The sequence below is a fragment of the Cordyceps javanica genome, chromosome 1 (assembly GCF_051103115.1).
Source record: "Cordyceps javanica chromosome 1, complete sequence".
Lineage (NCBI taxonomy): Eukaryota > Fungi > Ascomycota > Sordariomycetes > Hypocreales > Cordycipitaceae > Cordyceps > Cordyceps javanica.
Window position 1 is genome coordinate 5,098,783 of NC_139295.1, and position 20,993 is coordinate 5,119,775.

The window sequence follows — 20,993 nt, forward strand, 5'->3', positions numbered from 1 at the left end:
CTCCGCTAGAGGTGTTCTGTTACTGCACAGAGTGGCCCTAACACCGACAGGAAGATAGCCCAGGAGATACGACGTGATTTCGTCGGTAGCGAGGCATCGGGAGCCAAAGAAAAATTATGAAGCGCGAAGCGGTCCGGAGTAATAAAGGGCGAAGAAAGCGTGTGATTCTCCAAGGCGCAACAAGACTGCAAAGGGGAACAGGAACAAGCCGAGAAAAATCTCTATTGCCACAGCGTCGTGCCCGTCTGCTGATTCGATATTGCCAGCCGCCTTTGCTCGAGTCAGATGTTTTGCCAGCTGGCACAGGTAGGGCGACGCGCAACGCCGACTGGTAAATCTGTAGGACTGTCCAACGACAGACAACCGTGAACCAACGACTCTGGGGCAAACGTTGTGAACGCACGGTAAAACTCCCGCTTGGTTTTCTGTGTCCCTGTTTGTATTCCTTCGAAGACCGTAAACCACATTCAATGCGCTGCCTCGGTTGCGCCGCGCTCGTACCGCCCGACAGTGCAGACGTTGATCGTTGTTTATGAGCCGCCCAAGTTCGCCACGAGTCAAAGCTCTACCAGCTAACACGATCTTGATGTGCAGGTTTAAAAGTGAGAGGGGATAAATTTGCCGCCAGCGATCGGGGGGAGGAGTAAAGCTTCTTGGGAGTACCGCGGTGAAGAAAAAAAAGAGAAGAAGGGAAGAAGAGGGCGCGGTTTGCACTTGGCCGCCTTGAACGGTCCCCGTCTATCGCTTCCCGGTGCTAACAGGCTGCAAGACCCTCGAGGAAGCCAAAATAAAGCCTGAGTGGCAGTCGACAGCGCCGGCGGTTCGCTACCGATAAATGATAGCGGACGGAGAATAAGCAATAATACAAGACATCCACCTAAGCGGCGCTACTTAGGCATCATCCAAGACATCGGCAGCAACGGGCGAGGATGGAAATGGGAAAGGGAAAGGGAAAGAGAAACGACGGGCGGCAACAACACCATCTACACTAGCTCTCCTTGATGGGTACATCGTGTTCGAATGAGCCACTCGCTACCTTCTCCATGGGCACACCCCGAATGACTGCCGCACCACACAGAGCTTTCGATTTCTTGACGGCGCAGATACAGAGACTGCATCCAGGCAGTGCGGGAGAATGCCACATGATGGCGATGACGGCAACCCACCTATCCCGCCGGCGCAGTGCGAAACGGGTCTGCCGCGCCCCCCATTTTCCTCTTGTCGCCCCAGTCCCAGTCGACCCCCCTTGCTATTAACTAACGGACGGCATCGGGCCTTGTTCCGGTGGTTGGTTGGTGAGCCGTCGGCGTTGCATGGATGGGGCAGAGAGTTCCTGTCATACACTCTGAGTGGTCAAGCGTCCGTCCTCCAAGAACGCTTTTGCTGATGCATCGAGCCGGATCAGCTGAACGTTCTAGTCTCCTTTTTGTGGAGGCAAGCACCAAGGACGACGCTCCAAGTGCCCTGTCGAGCTGGGCCTTGTCTCTGCATGAGAAGCAATGTTCCAAAGTCACTGCGCTACCCGCTGCCGCTCTGCAAGGTACAACACGATGACAACGGTCTAGCGCACTTGAGGAGCTTGGGACGCACCCCCCCAAGCAGCTGGCAAACAAGCACACATGTCTTTGAGGCGACACGAGTACACCAGGAGGCCTTCATGGCACATGCGCGAGACAACTCTCATGGCGACCGTGGCGCGTGCCACCTCTCTGTCTGGCTCGCCAAATAATGGCGTCGCTTCAGGGTTCGAGGGTCTGGCGCGGCATCCTGTTAGGCCGTGCATGCCCGTCAGGCTGTTCGGTGAGACGGGAGGATCTTACCCTCTACTAAAAGGCAGATCGACGACCACGGTAGTTGACGGCGCGTAATAGAAGTCGCAACAAGCTGCCAAGTTCTCTCCATTCTGCTCCTCCTCTCGTAAAGTGCGGGGGCTTCTGAACAAGGATGCAACAGGTGTGGCTGCTAGCGGCCCGCCCGTAGGTGCAAGTGGAAGAGACGAGAGAAAAGGCTGTTTTTGTTGCGGATGGATGGGATCGAGTCCTCAAGGTTTTGCCACCATTCGTCAACACGCGCTTTTGCTGACGTCGGGGCTATCCCTCAGCTGTCAAGTTACTGACTCGATGCCGAGCCCGCCTCTACTTAGGCGGCTCATATTTGGTTTTGCGCCGGAGAATATTAGAACATAAGGAACAAGTGCATGACGCTTCCTCACCCAGAGATGATGCACGGCACCCCCTCCATGTCAGATCCGTTGACGCTGGGTACCCTCCACAGGTGCACCGATGAGCATTGACGTGCAGCTGCACAATATGTATCCAGTCCTGCCAGTGAATAGCCACCACCCCATCCAAGGCTTATTGTTGGCGCCAAAAGAACAAGCCAGTTTGTCTCATCTGGCACACCAGGCTGCGCTGGACCGATAGCCATTTACCAAAATAGTGCTTGAGGCCGCCGGGCGCCGGCGTCGCTCGCATACAAGTCTTTGCTCCACTCGATGTCTTAGGAGAGGGCACTCTCGATAAAGCTTCTGACTCGGGCAGCGGAATGAAGACCTTCAGCGCCAAAGCGCCCACGCAAGAGAAACTGGCCGTCCAAATGTCCCTTTCGTTCGTAGGGCAGACAGCCTAGAGCGACAGGAAGGCCGAAAAGCAGGTTAGCATGTCCGCGTGACACGGTTGTCTTGGTTGGCGGAGTCGCGCAGTGTGGCATCCTTGCTGGGGCATGGCATCCCGTGCTCACATAGGTTCTGTCGGCTGCCGGCTTGGTATGACTGCCTTTTCCCTGCGGCCACGCCGGCAACTACCAATCAACAACACGGGTCATCTCTGGGTGGCGGCTCGAGCAAGAGGCGAGGAAAGGCATGGCAGTGGCGACCTCGCAACGGGCTGCAAACAGGTGACACCCGTTGGTGGAGAGAAGAGACATGCAGCACGCATCTTAGCATCGGCCGACTGGCGTGGTTGCGTGGGAAGGGCAGCCTGGTCCGCAGTCTCTTTTTCGGCGGCGTGTCGCATCTAGACTGGCATCCGCTTCTCTGCACCTGCCTTCTACATGATGCGGCTCGACTGGCACTGACGGACCGTCTGACTCTTATATAGCGAGACTCGCTTACACTGATCTTTGGTATAGCAATGCACAATGTGCTGGCAAAGATGGCCGGCCCCACTGGTATTCTTACTTGACGGTTGAATTAGGCTCTTGACGAGCGTGAGCCCAACGTCGTGTAACTAACGGGCCGCAAATGTTGTGCGCGGTGCTGGGGAACCGGCCAGAGCGACTTTGGACATGGGGCAGTCTTCTTGGGTGCTTTGTTTCGCCGCGGCTGCATACTTAGCGTGGCCCTTTTTTCCATGCTATGATCTACCGTGGCCCTTGCACGACTGACAGCACCCAGTAGAATGGCACCGGGTTGTGTGTGAAGATGATCGTCCCAACGATGATTGGCGGTCAGGCCTTATAAATCGCCTTACGTGGGCTTGAACTACAAATGAACCTAGAGGTCGGTCTAGTATCGGGCCACTGGGTCGTTGCATGAGCAAAGAACGAGTAGCAGGCTTACTCAGTATGGCTGAATCTGCCTCCGTCATCCACTTTCACTTTCTGTCTCGATCCGCCAATGGGATATTTCAACCGAAAATAATTCTGCCCATCATGCAGTCTCTCGTGGTTGGTTATAATTGACTGCCTATAGAGGAAAAAGCAGGGATAATCTAACCAGCGTGTCTGGGGAGCAGGTTGCAGCGTCACACTACACCGCGTAGACGGCCCAGGATGAATTGATGTGTCCAGATGAATATCTCGATAGATAGAAATAACATCAATATCTGCCCGATTCCTGTTACTTGCTGGTACAAATGTTTTGATGGCGTACGGTGGCTGATGGATCGGTAGCACGGCGTTACGAATTTCCGCGACGCGGTGCTGCTTCTGCGCTACGGCGCCCAGACACGCCAAAGTAAGTACCCCAGCTTTTTGGCCGGCCTCATGTTGAAAAGCGCGCCTGCTCAGACCATTTTGCAGAGCCAGAGCTCGGGATCAATTTTTGCGTTGTTGGCATTTTGCTGATAAACCTCCAACACTTCGTCCCGTTCTCGTCCTCGGGCAGAGCCCTGACGCAACACTGCAAGCCATTGGCTCGGCCGGCGCATCTGACTCTGCAGACGAAGCACAGCTCCGCATAGCGCCGTCTGGAACTAGCGACTTTTGCATCCCCTCCAAACTGCACCATTGATCGCCTGCAGTGCTCGCGAGCCGCCTCTGCCTTCCGCATTATCATTGGCGCAGCATTAAAGCCTTTCTGCATCGACGCGGGAACTCACACGTGCCCGTACACAGCTTTGCGCCGATCCCATTGCATCCGCCTGCATTCACGGCGTCTCGAATTACCCATCAGTTGCTTCCCCGTCGATGTGGTGTCATGAAGGATGACGGGAACGCGACGGTCAGGATGCAGAAAATAAAGCTGGAGGACGGAATCAACGGCGTCACCGCGCCGCACAACGCGGACTCGACCGCGGGCGTCGTGACAGATGCGGCCAAGGGCATGAAGCCCGAGGCCTCGCCTTCGCCGTCCACGGAAGGGGGCAAGTCGCGAACCGATGGCAACGGAACCCCAAATTCGTCACGCCCGCGCTTGTCGCGCAAGTCGTCCCGAAAGGCCACCCCGACTCGCGAGCCGACACTATTCGACAACCTGCCAAATATGACCTCTGAGGCCTGTAAATCTTTCCAGGTCATCCCCGACTGTCTCTATGGCTCCAAGCATCTGGGCTCGACGGAGAACGACGCGTTTGACTGCGATTGTCGGGAAGAGTGGCGTAAGTCTGCCCACTGCCCCCCTACGCTGGCAAGCGGCATCATGCCATCTACGTGGATAATTCGCAGCTTTGCAGATATCAAATGCTAATCATTTTTATTGTGCCTGCAGAGGATGGAGTCAACATGGCGTGTGGCGAAGACTCGGACTGCATCAATCGCGCGACGAAAATGGAGTGTAGCGAGACAGCGGGCAACTGCGGTGGTGGATGCCAGAATCAACGCTTCCAACGAAAACAATTCGCCGATGTGTCCGTCATCAAAACGGAAAAGAAAGGATACGGCCTTCGTACCGACGCGAACCTTGGCGCCCACGACTTCATTTTCGAGTACATTGGCGAGGTCATCAATGAGGCCACGTTTCGGCGACGAATGTTGCAGTATGATCGCGAGGGCATTAAGCACTTCTACTTCATGTCGCTCAACAAGAATGAGTTTGTGGATGCAACGCGAAAAGGTAATTTGGGTCGCTTTTGCAACCATTCGTGCGTCCCCAATTGCTACGTGGACAAGTGGGTAGTCGGTGACAAGCTGCGCATGGGCATCTTTGCGCTGCGCGCAATTCGCGCCGGCGAAGAGCTCGTCTTCAATTACAACGTCGATCGGTACGGTGCTGACCCTCAACCATGTTACTGCAACGAGCCCACTTGCGTTGGCTTCATCGGTGGCAAGACTCAAACGGAGCGTGCCACAAAGTTGCCTGCCGCTACTATTGAAGCGCTTGGTATCGATCTTGGCGATGGCTGGGACACGACTGTAGCCAAGAAGGCTCGCAAGAAGCGTACCGACGAGGATGACGAGGATTATGTCAACAGTCTACAGGCGCGGCCGCTCGACGAAGAAGACTCTCGCAAAGTCATGGCCACGCTAATGCAGTGCAAGGAGAAATGGATCGCTGTCAAACTTCTTGATCGTATTCAGCAATGCGACGATGAGCGTGTGATTCATAGCGTCATGCGGATGCACGCGTATCAAATCTTGAAAACGACGTTGCATACCTTTAATGACGACCATAATGTTGTGCTACAGGTGCTCTGCATCCTGGACGGCTTCCCACGCCTAACACGAAACAAGATTCAGGATTCAAATATCGAGGCTACTGTTGAGGAACTTGCTCTATCAGAGCATGAGGACGTTGCATCGAAGTCCAAGAAGCTCTTGGACGACTGGAGCAAACTGGAAATGGCATACCGCATTCGAAGGCGCAAATTCGAGCCTGGCATGCAGACTCAGAGTATATACGAGGAGCGCAGGGGGGCAGCGAGGGAGGAAGAAGCTGCTGCAACCACGCAAACGCCTCAGAGCAAAGTCATTGCCAGACCCATCGATGCTCCAAAGGGACCTCGGAGCAGTATGCCACAAAGAAATAGCAACTTTCAAGGCGGTAACAGTTCACGGCAACGGCAGCGCTTTGGCAACAATGGACCTTTACCGCAAGGCTGGTTCTCCGCCAAGGACTCCAGCGGCAACATGTATTTTTATAATAAACAAGGGACGACAACATGGCAGCGTCCTACCTTGCCCGCCGATCAGACACCGAAGGTGCCGTCAAAGGCTCAGCAGGAGCAGCAGTTGATTCAGAACATTATCGCCAAAGTGACAAAAGAAGGCACGCCAAAATCCACACCGTTGCAACAGTCGCAGTCCTCGGAGACCCCGAGCAAAGATTCCCGATCAGAAAAGTGGCGAGCACTGCCTCAAGACAAGCAAATGAAGATCTATGAAAACACTGTACGCAGCCCTTCCTGAAACCAAAAGCGCCGCTTCAACATCTACTGACATTGATTCAAGGTCTTCCCCCACATCAAATATGTCCTGGATAAATTTCGTCATAAGCTTCCGAAAGACGACTTGAAACGGTTAGGCAAGGACATCTCCAAGAAACTGGTAGCTTCGGACTACAAGAACAATCGTGTCACGGACCCGACAGCCAAACTGAACGATCGGCAGGCCCGCAAGATCAAGGCGTATGTCAAGGAATTTCTAGATCGGGCAGTTCATAAGTATGCGGCGCAGAAGAAGGAACAGGGTACCCCTGGCGGCTCTGCAGAAAACTCAGCCATACAACTCTCAGAGACTGCTACCGCCGGCAAGGGCGACGATGTCGAGCTGAGCGACCTGGACATGGACGATTCGCCAGCAAGCCGAAAGCGCAAACATGACGATGCCGCCGACACGGATCTGCCAGATGCGACTCCTACCACAGACGGTCCAGAGATGAAGCGTCTCAAGGAGGATGAAGTGGGTGCGGCCGCGACGCCGAGCCCGCCGCCACCGCCTCCGCCGCCCTTGCAAGATGAGGGTGCAGAGCTGACAGAAGAGCAAGAAGCGCTGCGGGAACAGGAGAGGGCACTCGAGCGCGAAAATGAAGAGGCCCAACGGTTAGAGGACGAGGCGCAGAGAACGAACGGAGAGCAGGAGCAGAGCCGAAAACAGGAGGTTCTGAGCCACTAAGCTTGAGTTTTAGTTTTCTTTTTGGAGTCCTGTTGTATCATTGACCGATGAAATCGCGTTTCAAAAGTTGAAATCCTCTTGCTTTTCTGTTCACTGTATAGAAAGAGTGGTTGGCGAAGAATAGCAGAAGTACAAACGAAAAATGTGTAATTGGTGAGAGAGGAGATGGAACGGAAAGTGAGCGAGGACACGCTGGCGGGCGAAGGGCTTATTCATACTGTGACAACTTGTTTTTTTTTCTATTTACACCGTTTTCTTTTTGTTGTTTTCCTGTGAACAGCGGCGTTTTGTTTCTTTTTTCTCTCTTTGGGTTCGTTTTTCTTGTGTCTAGTGCATCCTTGAAGTCGGTGGGCTCGGCAGAAATGATGACCTTGCTGATGCGTCGCGCAATGCCTGTTTTAATCGATATCCTTGATCTTTGCTAGATACTGGAATAGACTCTCTCTCTCTCCCTCTCTCTGGCTTGCAATCAATTCTCAAGCAGTGTCATAGACACGAGGATGCCCACATCATACACACCGGGACCTTTACAAGATGAGCAGACATTGCCAACAAATATCAGGGTATATAGATACATATAAACTGTACCGGTATATAGAAAACAGACGCTGTGTATGGTATGTACCAATGCCCCCGAAACGCCGAAAGCAATCCTCATTCTCCGTGTGACACCTCTTGTTTTAAAAAGCTTCTCAATCATCAAAGTCATCCTCGCTTGACTCGCCCTCTTCATCGCTGTCCCTCTTGCGCTTCTTTTTACTCTTGTTCGTGCTCGCCTGTTGCTGATTGAGAGGCTTCCTAAGGGTATCACCCTTGCGCAGAAAGACGTAGCTCCTGGCCGGCCTGTCCTCGCCACGCCACGCGCCGCTGGCCGCGCCGTCGCCGGCCATTTTACTCCGGACGACGCCGAGAGTGCGCGCGTGGCGGTAGCCGGGATACGCGGCGGCGAGGAAGCGGAAGCTGGCGTCCGCCTGGAGGCCGACGTGGCGGGCGAGGTCGCGGACGTTCCAGAGCGTGTAGGGCTCGCCCTCGAAGAGCGTGACGACGATGCTGCCGCCGGGCGCGAGCGCGGGCAGCGCGCGCCGGAAGAAGCCCACCAGCAGCTCCTGGTTGTAGCGCACCTGACGGTTGACATCGGTCGACTTGCCGCCGACGTGCGGGAAGTTGAAGAGGATGCGGTCGAAGAGCGGGGGCCGGTTCAGCGCCGGCGGGAGCTTGGTGGCGTCGACGTGGTACAGCAGCCGGTTCGTCTTGGGCGGCCGCGGGCGGTGGTTGCCCTCAGCGTCGTAGTCGGCGTCGCTGTCGCTATCTCTGTCATCGCTCGCTGTTTCTGCCACGTTGGGCGCGCTGTTCCTGAGCGGTGCGTCCGTGTCTTGGTCCTTCTCGTCGTTGGCGTCGGCGGCGGCGGCGTCGCCACCAGCTGATACATATACACCCTTGTTCTCTTCTGCGCCCTTGTTCGTCTCAATCTTCGCGGATATGCCTTGAAAAATGGCAATGTTTGCATCGGCCGACGGGTATTTGTCCGCGAGCTCGGCGTGGTCCTTTTCCAGCACCGTCGCAGTGACGTGCCGGCAGCGGTGGTGCTTGACGAGCGACGCGGCGAAGCTCAAGTCGCCCTCGCCTATCAGTAGGATGCGGTCCTCGGCGTCAAAGGGGATTGTAGGATTCTCCTGGTTGTGCTGCAGCTGGCGCTGGCGCTGTTCCTGCGCCTTCTTGCTCTGCTTCTTGGCCTGCGAAGGCTGCTGGTGGTGGTGCCCGCCGCTTGCTGGGCCGGCAGCAGCGAGAGGCTTGTCAGAGTGCCGGTTAGGGATGAAGGCGCGCGCGGAGGGCTTGCCGCCGCCGGCTTTGCCATTGGCTTGCTGCTTCACCTGAAGCTTGCGCCGCTTACCACCCATTTTGTTTGTTTCTGCGACGAAAGCTTCTTCTCGCCAGGGTTGTGGAGGAGCTTGGTTCGGGCAGGGCGAAAAAAAAAAAGGTAATGGGGAACCCCAAATTTTTATCCTCTTTTTTTGAAATTTGCAGGGCCAAGTTACCCAATTTAGGATAGCCTACGGAGTAGATATCCTAAATTTGGCAGGGGATTCTACTAAGGATAACGACGTACTTATAGTATATATTTTTTACTATTAACTTCGAGACTATTAGTTCTAAAATTCGTACTTTCTCTAGGCTAGCTATCGCGCTAGTTATTATATTAGCCTTCACAAAGCCTATTCTAATACATACTTCAAGAAGCTACGATAATGGTAATGCAATGGGGCAGATTTTCAATGCCAAGAGTGGAGCTTCTTAGCAGCATTACCCGATTTGGCAATTTGGCACTGACAGTCCGAGTTCGTATAACTTCATTTTGGAGAATTAAAGGATAGTATAAGGTATTTACGTACTTATTTTGGGGTCTATACCTGGGACTAAACCTGTCAAAGTTAGTCGTGTAACGTATAAGCAGTTCGGTTACTCTGTGGCCGGTCCATTACGAGACAGCCTGGACTGTGGCTCTCGTAAATCCATACACTTGCCCACAGGCAAACACAACAAGGCATTTAGACCTGATTTCTCGGACTTTTTTTGACAAAAAGATTCTTCTTATTATGCTCTGTTCTACTTGCTAAGATTAACCCGTTTTCCACCACCCTTGCCGATCGCGCTGTGCCCATTTTTCTGGTAGCTGGATGCACGCCCATCGTTCGATGAGCCACCCAGGCAAGAGATTGAGCCAGTAGTCATATACCCTCGCATGCCATATCCTAGCAATACGGTGGTCATTCCTGTACGTCAGGCCCAAGCTATGCATCCGCTCATAGCCCCAGTGCAGCAGACCGAGGTGGGCATACTCGCACGCTGGAAGCCTGTAGAGACTGGCTGCCACCGGTGCGATGCCGCTATCTTCTGCAATCAAAAACCTATAACCCTCGGTTTTAGGGTCCATGCATCGCCCGAGATCCTCAGACCGCATTCTTCCGGGGGCAGACGGGGCGCACTCGGACGCTTCACAGCAGCGCCGCGCCTGCTCCAGACCGCCGCGCCGCAGCGGCGCCTTCAGTGGCATTGTGTCTGGCAGCTGAACTCTTCCATAGTACGGGGTGCAAATCCCCCTGGAACGAATTCTCATCGCGGCCAGCGCACGATAAATTGTCCAGAACGTGCCGGCCCAGCCTTCGGCGAAGAACTCTTCTAGGCGGAGTTCGGTGTGATTTGCTATTGAGCAAAGTTCTGCGCAGACCTCAGGATCGCCATTCTCTCGTGCCTTCATTAACGAGCTGTGGAACTCGCAAAGCCACAAACCTTTTGTCATTCTCAATTCCTCCTCCCAGTTAGCAGATTGCAAAAGCGGTATAGGGTCGATCCGGTGACGCTGGCGGCCATATTCATATGGGCTCGGTTGATCTAGTTCAGGAAACAGCATCGGGAAGGGCCAAAGTTTCTCCTTTATGTTGTGCAGATTTTCTAGACAATAGTCGAGGATTTCATGTGACATCCCGTGTATCTTCCGAGCTAGAGCCAAAAATCTGCGGACAAACTGAGCTGACACGTCGCGGTTGAGCGACGACAGATGATGTGCTTGGTCAATCTCACGCATAGTCTGGAGAGTCATCAGCTCGGCACTCTCTGACTGCACATTCCAGACAGCCTGAATGATCCCAACGATCTCATCGGGCAAGCCGTTGGTAAGGACGGTTTCGACAATTTGCACAGGCTGCTTGACATGAAATATATTCCATAGTTTGCGCGAGGTGCACATCAACGCCCAAACTGCATCAATGCTACCAATTTGTAGGTAAATCTGGAACAGTACCTCATCAGGGAGCTTAAGCAGATTGTTGGAGCTGTTGTGATGAATGGCGCGAGCCATAGCACGGGTGATGATAGCCATCGTCACGGTGCATAGACTGCCAAGGTGTGTGCTTTTCGGCTCGATCACTATATTGGGGAACCCGACTTGGAATGAAGAGATGGGCGATTTATATAGATGAATCTATAGCGTTTCTGTTCGTGCTACCATGAGGATGTCATACAAGGGCCTCCTACGAGGTGTTCGAATTTTCCATAGTACGCTTGTATTAATGTTCGCGTATCTGTAGTCTAGCTTTCCTAGTAAATACTTTGTCGTAGATACTTTGTGAGTTTCGAATGCTTCTGCTGACCCGAAACGATGAATACAGCCGCTTGCAACACGAAGCAAGACAAAGCACAACGGTTTTGAGGGGCTCATTGTGAGGCTAGTGTCCGCCACCAGGTCTAGAAGACCGCAACCAATCGAACAATTGCTGTTGCGTCTCTGTGGCCTCTGGCAAAGGAAAGATGAGCCAGTCGTGGAAGAGTCCCTCACCCAAAACAGACGTCACGTCGCAGCCGCTGTCTTTGGCCTTTTGCACAAAGAGCTCCGCGTCAGGATATAGCAAGTCATCTGTGCCCAGTGTCACAAACATGGGCGGCAGCCCCTGAATGGTGCCGTTGATGGTAGTGATGAGAGGGTCCTCCCGCTTCAAGGCCCCGAGGAACAGGTGGAGGCTAATCACGACGCCGGTCAGCGAGAGCATCGGGTCCTTTTCGATGCCCACAACGAACAGGTCGGGGTTGGTCATGGTGCCGTCGACGCAGGGCGAGATGGGGACGAGACGATCCGCCACCGGCTTCCCGGCGTCCAGCGCCCGCTGCGTCAGACCGAGGGTGAAGGTGCCGCCCGCGGAGTCGCCCACGGCCCAGAACGGCGTGACGTCTGTGGAGGCGGCCATCTCGTCGTACAGCGGCTGCAGCATGTCGTACATTTCCACTAGCTTGTGTTCTGGCGCGAGTGGATACACCGGGACGGTGACCCGGGCGCGAAGCTTCCTGGCCAGGACGACGACAAAGTCCCAGTGCAGCGGGCTCAGCTCGAAGATGAAGGAGCCGCCGTGGATGAAGAGTATGCGAGCCTCGATGGGGCCGTCGTCGTCGTTGGGCGTGGCGTGGAAGACGCGGCAGCCGCCAGACTCGGTCTCTTCGATGCTGATCTGCGCGCGAATCTTGTCGCTCGGCTCGCAGCTGGCCTCCTTTCGCTCCTTCTGGACTCTGGCGTGGAAGGACTCTGGCGTTCTCTGAAACGGTTTGTAGGTCCAGGCCAGGAGATGCCTGAAGAAGATGGCTTTCCAGCTCGGCATCCCCGCGGTGTCTGTACTTCTGTCCGCGCGAGCCCCGATGGTTTTCTTTCTTTCTGGTCGTTTCAAGGAGAGAGCGGCGAGCTTTGAAATAGGATAGTGTGGGAAGGTCTTATTATGTCACGCGGCATCAAATGTTCGCCGGACAAAGTTGTCGGAGCCCCAAGTTTGCCTTGACAGGCCGTTTACCGAGACGTGAGTTACCTCGCTGAGGCCCACACAGTTGGGGTGAAGCTTACACTGGTATGTTGCACAGCGCGCCAGACGCTGGCGATGGCGAATATTCCAAGTTTGTTCTTTTGACACTTCCAAGTTCCAGCTTCCCGGGTACGTGAGTAACGTATTTGTATTACTTATTCTTTCATGTTGCCGTTTTAACCGTTGTTGGGACTCAACTTGCGGAGTTGGGACAAGGCTCAGAGTGGGTTACCCTTGTAACCTATGCGCTCAACAGTTGTCGTAAGTCCCCGAGAACCTATCAACCTATCGAATAATTTCAATCTGTGTCAGCCTGCGGATTCTTAGTCTCCTGCGAAATGCATCAACTGCTCAGTACTTTTAGAGGTTCGATCTGTATGCACAGCCCCATAAAAGTGGCAGGCTCAACTGGGCGCTAGGACAGTTGAGAGCATTCACAGACAGAAACTCTCCCATCTTCAAACACTGTAGCAGAAGTTCGGGACTAGTCTGAGCTACACAATGTAAGAGCACAATTCAGTCAGGCTATCTTTATACATCTCTTGCAGTGGTAGAAGACCGGAAACGCCACCCAAAAACTTGGCTCTTGCCACATGTCCATTCCGTGGCTTGCAACAAAGCGAATAAACCTATCGCCATTCGCGAAACGGAGCAGCGAGAGACTAAGAATCAAGGTCTTTACAAGTGGTGTAAGCAACAACTGGCGAATCGAGAAGCCATGGCGCTGCACACTTCTTACTGTCTACGTGCGTGAGCCAAGTCTTGGGTTCATCGGGTTACCTGCAAAGCCTGCAACATGTTTTGCGCGCCTGTTTTAATAGTGGAACAGCGATAAAGCACCATCGTCTTCTGATCAATCAGATTTTCTGCGGACATGACTCTAAATTTGCTCGTTGTCGCCACTTGATAATGAGGATCGGAGGTTGACTTGTAGCCCAGTCTGTCATCCTTACACAGTTTACATCCATAGATCTTTTGGGGGGGGGGGGGGGGGGGGGGGGGGGGGTTCCAGAATTGACAAATGCAATTAAGAACCAACAAAGGTCGATCTTCCAAGTTCAAAAGCTCAGGGCGCATATCTCTACAGATAGTTGGCCAGGAATCAAGCAGAAGTCAAGTCCCCGCAATACAGGATTACTTGTTTGATGTTGCAGTTTCGTGCCGATTGCTGTGGCGTGAGCAAGCCGTGCTACCGGGCGTACCGCGAAGAGATATTGCATCTCCAGTAAATCAAATACTTCTGCTGAGTCTCGGTCTGAGTATTGCCACCTCCATCTTTTTTCTTTCCATTCTTGGCAGACAAAACGGCCCATCCGTCCCGGGCCAAATTGGTGTCAATACTGTTTACTCTCGTGCATTTACTCATGTAGCCCACAGGTATCCTATTTCAGACGCGGAGGCATCTTTCTACTCATTTGTCTATATATCAGCCTCAAACCCCGGGATTTGTTTTGATTTCAATTTTCCGGTTCTACAGAGTGTAGCAGGAGGCTTGCAAACTTGATTACAGGGTTTCTGCAACCGCCAATGGCGCCTGCCAAGGCAACATATTTTATTATCGGCAAGAATGTACGCACCGACGGTCGGAGACATAATCGTCCATTTCAGCACTAGCGGTAGCAATAAGAAGCTTGAGGAAACAGGACGCAATTCAGTCAGGCTATCAATACGAGCGTCAGTGCGCTACCACACGACTACCGGAAGCAGTATAAATCTCCAGTCCTGCCCTTATTACTGAAAGCTATTGATAGAGACACGAGTACATAGCAGGACATCAGTCATCACAAAAGTCGATCTCTACCGTCAAAGCAGTTGCTATGCGGCTTCAGAACCTCCTTGTCACCACCCTGGCTGTCCCGGCCGTCCTAGCCAGCCCGCCCGCTTGCCCGGTAAGCGCCCTTCCATTTCCCATCGCATCGAAAAGTTGCGTTCGCCTTTTCGATCTCACTAGATGTTAATTATGCCCTGCATAGCCGAACGAGCACTGGACTAGGGGTCTCCGCTGCAGTGAGAGCTGCCGCAATTTCAGCTGCCCGCCTCCCTGCGTGCCCAACTATGTGCACGGGTGCTTCTGTGTCGACGGATATTTCCGAGACGATGTGAGTTTTGGGGCTCATCTATCGGCGAAACATATTACTAATAGTGCTCGAATTAAATCAAGAAAACAAATCAGTGCATCAAGCAGGAGGATTGCCCCGTCTACACTTGTCCGGTGCAAGGCAAGGATTAAGACCCAATAGGCCCAAGGCCAGGGTGCCAAATCACGATGTACATTATTGTCGTGAATACATTTGGTCTTGAAGCTTTGCAGTTACTACATATAAATAAAGACGAGAATTTTGCCCTGTCTTATTTGGCCTGAGATACATCGTCGCCTCGGCTCACAGGGATATCCAATAGCCGTTTGGGCTTTCTCTCTAGAACCTACAAGAGTATGGTTGAACTTCATCTGGAAGGGAACCGAGCCCGTCACCAAGTACGAGACCATGAGAAGAGACAAATTGTCAAAGAATCCAAAATTGGCTGATGCCGACACCGTGGAGATAGCGCAAGTAAATTTGCGCCGTGCCCGTCAAGTTCCTTCCACCTTCAAGGAGAGGTCAAGCAAAGCCTCAACGATTCACAGGAATAGTGTATGAGAACGCTATATAAGGCAGCTTTGGCGAATTATATTTGTGGATAGTCCGTGTAGAGCCACGGATCCCGGAGAAGCTCTTTCGCTGTGTGCCGTTCCTCTGGCCTCCACTGAATCATCTTTGTCGCGAACTCTAGAAATTTCTGCTTTTCTTCTCCACTGATCCTGTGTATGCGACTGTCAAACTGGAATTCATGTGGAACATAGTAGTGGCCTCTTAGACTGCCTGTGCAATCCTATTAGTGGTAAAAAATGCTTGAAAGGTGACGGAACCCACCGTTGGATTCGTAGAACATCGAGCTTCGTCTACCAGCTGCGAGCAAAGTGTTAGGCGGTGGGCCTAGAAGAGCTGTGATTTGAGCCAAATGGGACAGGTCGTCGTAGTCGTCGCCATTTTGCGAACTGATAGGGTCAAATAGCCTATTTCCTTCAATGAGATCCCATAGCTAGGCCTATATTAACGAATGGTCATGATCATGGAGAACTTGCGAAACTTTACCATAACGCCAAGGCTCCATATATCAGCGCTGTATCCATAGCCAGCATCAAGTATCACTTCTGGAGCACGATAAGCTTCCGCTTGAATGCAGCCTGTGTGCTCCATTTTGCCAGACACAGAAAGGCCAAAATCACCAATTTGAACGATGCCAGTTGGCCGCAAAAGCGGTCCGTAGTTGTTTCGTGATAGATAGATGGTTCGATTTTCGTCGATTTTCTGCGGTAATGGGTTGCAGTATTCGTCCAGAGCGTCCTTTTCTAAAATACTCGGGTCCTCAATTTTCACCAGAATGTTATCCGGCTTCAAATCTATGTGACGGTCAGGGCTCAAATCGGCACGTATTCATGAGGATTCATACCCGTATGAATGATCTGGCACTCCGAGTGCAAATAATCAAGTCCTTGGAGGATCATCTGAAGTAAGATCTTGAGAATATCAGCGGGTATCACTCCGCCAACAAATCTCCGACAATAAAGCCATAAAGGCTCTCGCAGCGGCTCCAGAACGAGGCAAACATGAGTTCCAGATACGCCCCTAACGGTGAACGAACCCAACAGTTTGCGAATGAAGTTGTGCCCATCATGGCTCTTTGTTTGTCGAGAAATGTGTTCGAAAATGGACCGTTCGTTTTCGGAAGTGCTGCAATCTGTGGTGTTGATTTTGATTGCCACATACCGCTCTGCAAACCAGCGCCACCTATACAAATGTAAGAAAATGGTTGTACGTGCGGATTATTAGCAACAATAACCTGTGGAGATCCCTAGCTAGCCAAACTGTTGAACTGGAGCCAAACCCGACTTTAGTGGCAAGTTGATACCTCCCGTTCAAGACTTGGCCGAGTCGAGCAGGATAAAAGCAACCGGCGTCGTAGTATGGGGTCTTTTCTTCCTCGATGGTATCAAAAGAGTTTAATCGAGTAATATTTGCTGGCGATGGTGGCCACGCAGTATGGCGAAAGAGCCTTGGGCATAGTACTCTACAATTGTTGCTGAACATTTCATGACAAGCATGGAGAGCATGTGCCACACACCCACTTTCTCGAAAGAGGGTGTTAGAGGGCAAAGTGGTCACCATGGCAAAGTGGCCTGTTAGTGTTGTTGCAGAAGATAGTAAGTAAACAGTAACAAGGCCCTACTTACTTTAACCTTTAATAAAAATATACCTAAGAATAAGAAGAGATATATAATAAATATAAAAAATGTTCTTACCTTTCTAAGATTCTATAACTTAAAAAAAAACTGCACAATCATTATTTAATCATTATTTTTAGTGTTTTTATACTTGAAAATCTTATATTATTTTTGTGAGACCCAGGAGGGTCGCCAGAATTAGCCAGCTGGAAGCTGAAGATGATTGGCAGCACGTCAATACTGGCGAGACTCTGATCTCTGACTGTGTCAATAGTCAACAGGATCGCGAGCCTACGAGTACTTCACTTTACGCAGTCTGTGGTCAGAAGTAGCAAGTAGATGGTTGATTCTGTCAATCTAGTAGAAGTGGTAGCGATCTTAAATACTTGTGAGATCTCACGAGCTCACAGTCAAAACTGACTGTGCACATGTAACAATTTTATTATTATTTAAATAGATTTTTGAGCTGATAGGCTAGATTAATCCCCGTTAGCATTAGACTGTACTGGTAGTTGTGTACGGAGTAGGTTTACTTACCATAGCCCTCACGGGCGCCTTTCTCCCTCTTCAAGCCCGGCGTTAAGTATATAGTAATACAATACAATGCAGTACAATTTCTCAATGTCTTCCAGGCTGGAGGGTCTCAACCCCCACGTTTTGCTCCGCACTGCCAAAAACGGCATCTCCGCCATTACTCCAATAGGAATCACCCGCCGCAAATGTTCAAATAATACCATTTTGCAGGTGAGTTTTTCGGCGTTCTTCAAGTTGATGCTGAAGCCGTGATCGCTTTGTTAGTCATATCGACTAACACTCATGTTGCGGCCCGCTGGCTTATGGATATCCCACCGGACCTGTGAACGCTCCTCAAGGTCCTGGCGCGGAGGACCAGGCGCACAGCTCTCCAGCAGTGAATTACGGGGAAGGGCTGTAACTAAAAATCGTGTTATTTCTATCCGATCGGCAAACCCTGCAGTATAAATTCGCTCCGTCGTAGCTGATGAGCGGTGTAAACACCGGCGCCGATATCGTCAATCCATTGTCTCCAGATTTTCTCCTCAGCCGACCATTGGATTTTTGGCGTGCGCTATGCTTATAAATGCACTGTGTATGAATCCTACGACTCCAGCCATCTTTTCAGCCGATTGATCATTTCATTTTTCCTTGCAACGTTGATGATTTTCTTTCTTTCCATCCAAATCACTCGAACCCCGACCTAGCTTTACTACCAGGGTTGAAGCTCGCCCATGTAAATCGATATCCCACTCCGTGAGGCAAGCTTGCTATCAAAGTCTCAACAATGAGCTCTACCATTCTGCAGAGCCTCGTGGCTGTGCACTCGGCGGAGCCTGCACGCCGTCTCTCCTCGGAGACCACGCGGCCGCTCACGGCGCCGGCCTCGGCGCTGCACAAGACGCAGTCCGCCCCCCACGCGCCTACCGGGGACATTGAGCTCCGGCCGCTGCCCGGCCCTGCCAATGACAACAGCGACAGCAAGGTGGGCATCCCATCGCCAGCTTCGGCGGACCATGGCGATCTGGAAATGAGCCGCCCAGGCACGCCGGACGGGCCGCCCGTCGAGGCGGCTACCGTCGTGCCGACCATCTGGGAGCCGTACATGAACCGCTTCCGGCTGATGCTGACCTGCGCAACGGCTCTCGCTGAAGGCATGAGCGACAGCGCGGCCGGTGCTCTCATCCCCTACATGGAAAAGTGAGTTCTATCTATTCCATTCATGCATCGATGCTTTCATAAGACGGCGGACGGGCCCTGCTAACGCCCGACTCGCGCGGGAGCGCTACCGCAGATACTACGATATCGGCTACGCTCAGGTGTCGCTCATCTTTGTCGGGCAGGCGCTGGGCTTCATTGTCGCCGCCTTCTTTCTTGACAGCCTGCGGCAGGCCCTCGGGCACGCGCGCACGCTCGGGCTCGCGCAGACGCTCATGACGCTGAGCTACGTGCCCATGATTGCCGGCGCGCCGTTCCCCGTCGTCGTGCTCGCCTTCTTCCTCGTCGGCTTCGGCATCGCCGTCAACGTCGCCATCGCCAACACGTTCTGCGGCAGCCTCGCCGGCGGCACCTTTGTGCTCGGCTGCATGCACGGCTGCTACGGCATCGGCGGCGTCTCGGGCCCGCTCGTCGCCACGTCCATCGTCGCCGCCGCCGGCGCGCCGTGGACGCGCTACTACATCCTCACCACGTCCGTCTTCGCGCTGAGCATCGGCGCGGCCGTGTGGGCCTTTCGGGGCTACGACGGGGAGCTCCGTCAGCGGCACGGCAGCGGCGCGTTGCCGGGGGTGGGGAGCGGGCGCCGCAGGGACGCCCTCTGGAGCATGGTCGGCGGGCTGCGGACGCGCCTCGTGCTGCTGGGCTCGACCTTCATCTTCTGCTACCAGGGTGCCGAGGTGTCCATCTCGGGCTGGGTCATCTCGTTCCTGATTGAGGCGCGCGACGGCACGCCCGCCTCCGTAGGCTACGTCAGCGCGGGCTTCTGGGGCGGCATCACGCTCGGCCGCTTCCTGCTCGTCGCGCCCGCGCAGCGCATCGGCGAGAAGCGTTTCGTCTACGGCCTCGTCGTCGGCGCTCTCGTCTTTGAGCTTCTCGTCTGGCTCGTTCCCAACGTCATCGGCAACGCCGTCGCCGTGTCCATTGTCGGCGTCCTGCTCGGCCCCGTGTACCCGTGCGCCATGTCGGCCTTTCTGCGCGGCATGACGCCCAAGGAGACTCTGAGCGGCATGGGAACCATCAGTGCCTTCGGTAGCATGGGAGGTGCCGTTTGGCCGTTCATCGTTGGTCTGGTGGCGCAGGCCGTCGATACATGGGTTCTGCATCCGATTGTCATCGTCTTGTTTGTTGGTATGCTCGTCTGCTGGTACGCAATTCCGGAGCCAAACAGGCGGAGTGAGTAAAAGGCAGAAGAGTGGCAATCTTTTTCAAAACGATGTTGGATTATCGTTATATTCATATATAGCTCTATTTAAAAATCTTGATAATTATTTACTATAGTTGGTCATTACGTCGTCAAACTGGCTTAGACACAGATCCTGGCAGTGATGTTGACAGGCTCGGGGCAGTGGAGGACCCTGGAAGCATATCGGCTGTAGCAGTTGCTGTCGTTGGCAGCGCAGTCAAACGATTCGCAGCCCTCGCCAGCATCCAGAGTGTTGTGCTTATCAGCCCAGGGGTTACCGTGGACGTTGCTGAACTCATCTGTATCACTGTTAGATGCCGATTCCCAGAGGAGAGCTGTGCACCATGGTGCTTGGACTTACAGTAGGCAGTGTTAGGGTTGCTGGAGAAGCTGTAGCCGAACTGAAGTGCATCGTCAAAGTTGCGGGACTTGGAAATCTTGACAGTCTGCGAGATGGAATTAGCGCGAGATTCTTACTACCTTGCGCGAAGAGCGAGCTCGGCAAAGAATGTTGGGTTGATCAACACGTACTGTGCCGTAGTAGCGGAAAGCCTCCTGGAAGTACTCGCCGGGCTTGACGGTGTAGAGCACGCCGGGAGCGTGGTCATCGTTGGGGAAGGACTCGACGTAGAAGGTCTCGGAGCAGTGGTTCTCGACGTAGGCAAACTGGGCGGAGGCAAGACCGACAGCAGCGGCGATGGAGAAGATGGAGGCCTTCATTTTGAATGTAGTTGTGATTTTTGTGAAGAGAAAGAAGGGTAGTTGATTACTATGCTGCTTTGATGAGTGCTGGTGAAGATGTTCCGATAAGAGACGATGGGAAGGATCGTCAGAGCCTTATATAGTTTTTCCTGGCTCTATAGTTCGGCTCATCGCGGCTGCCATGTACTTGGACCACCCCCAAGTCCACAGCATCTTCTGTAGGGCTGGCTGGCTGGCTACACCACGGAGCTGCAACTACAAAGTCGGGCATTAACCTCCAAGCGGGCCTTTGTTGCCGTAGGATCGTGGGTGCAAGTCTCCGCGGCAGCTTCCCCGCTAGGCTAGCTCAGCACGATACGAGGAAAGAGGACCTTGAGCTGACTTCATAGCCTGTCTTCGGCTCGTATTCTACAGTATTAGCAAAGGAAAATAGGTCCGATCAGCCGACATGGTGGCTGGATATGTGGCCAGCCTCACCGATCTGTCCCGCTTACTGGTAGCCCAC

The 20,993-nt window shown here is 53.1% G+C and overlaps 7 protein-coding genes across 7 annotated transcripts; 2 read left to right on the plus strand and 5 right to left on the minus strand.

Annotated features, from left to right (window-relative positions):
• Positions 1-4,417: 4,417 nt before the first annotated feature.
• Positions 4,418-7,269, plus strand: V2A60_001536 (uncharacterized protein; the record flags this gene model as incomplete). Its single annotated transcript, XM_083252896.1, has 3 exons — positions 4,418-4,817; positions 4,928-6,546; positions 6,607-7,269. 3 exons carry the CDS (start codon positions 4,418-4,420, stop codon positions 7,267-7,269), a joined length of 2,682 nt encoding a protein of 893 aa, XP_083109022.1.
• Positions 7,270-7,961: 692 nt separating this feature from the next.
• On the minus strand, positions 7,962-9,167 carry V2A60_001537 (25S rRNA (uracil2634-N3)-methyltransferase; the record flags this gene model as incomplete). Its single annotated transcript, XM_083252897.1, has 1 exon — positions 7,962-9,167. The coding sequence occupies one exon, from the start codon at positions 9,165-9,167 to the stop codon at positions 7,962-7,964; it is 1,206 nt and encodes a 401-aa protein (XP_083109023.1).
• Positions 9,168-9,886: 719 nt separating this feature from the next.
• V2A60_001538 (uncharacterized protein) lies at positions 9,887-11,146 on the minus strand (the record flags this gene model as incomplete). The annotated part of the gene is made up of 1 exon (XM_083252898.1): positions 9,887-11,146. The coding sequence occupies one exon, from the start codon at positions 11,144-11,146 to the stop codon at positions 9,887-9,889; it is 1,260 nt and encodes a 419-aa protein (XP_083109024.1).
• A 346-nt stretch (positions 11,147-11,492) lies between these two features.
• On the minus strand, positions 11,493-12,413 carry V2A60_001539 (alpha/beta hydrolase fold-domain-containing protein; the record flags this gene model as incomplete). The annotated part of the gene is made up of 1 exon (XM_083252899.1): positions 11,493-12,413. One exon carries the CDS (start codon positions 12,411-12,413, stop codon positions 11,493-11,495), a length of 921 nt encoding a protein of 306 aa, XP_083109025.1.
• A 2,862-nt stretch (positions 12,414-15,275) lies between these two features.
• V2A60_001540 (kinase-like domain-containing protein) lies at positions 15,276-16,155 on the minus strand (the record flags this gene model as incomplete). Its single annotated transcript, XM_083252900.1, has 4 exons — positions 15,276-15,469; positions 15,521-15,689; positions 15,743-16,050; positions 16,101-16,155. The coding sequence occupies 4 exons, from the start codon at positions 16,153-16,155 to the stop codon at positions 15,276-15,278; spliced, it is 726 nt and encodes a 241-aa protein (XP_083109026.1).
• A 2,017-nt stretch (positions 16,156-18,172) lies between these two features.
• On the plus strand, positions 18,173-19,784 carry V2A60_001541 (major facilitator superfamily domain-containing protein; the record flags this gene model as incomplete). Its single annotated transcript, XM_083252901.1, has 2 exons — positions 18,173-18,585; positions 18,680-19,784. 2 exons carry the CDS (start codon positions 18,173-18,175, stop codon positions 19,782-19,784), a joined length of 1,518 nt encoding a protein of 505 aa, XP_083109027.1.
• Positions 19,785-19,906: 122 nt separating this feature from the next.
• V2A60_001542 (uncharacterized protein) lies at positions 19,907-20,506 on the minus strand (the record flags this gene model as incomplete). Its single annotated transcript, XM_083252902.1, has 3 exons — positions 19,907-20,085; positions 20,148-20,232; positions 20,318-20,506. 3 exons carry the CDS (start codon positions 20,504-20,506, stop codon positions 19,907-19,909), a joined length of 453 nt encoding a protein of 150 aa, XP_083109028.1.
• Between the last annotated feature and the right edge of the window lie 487 nt (positions 20,507-20,993).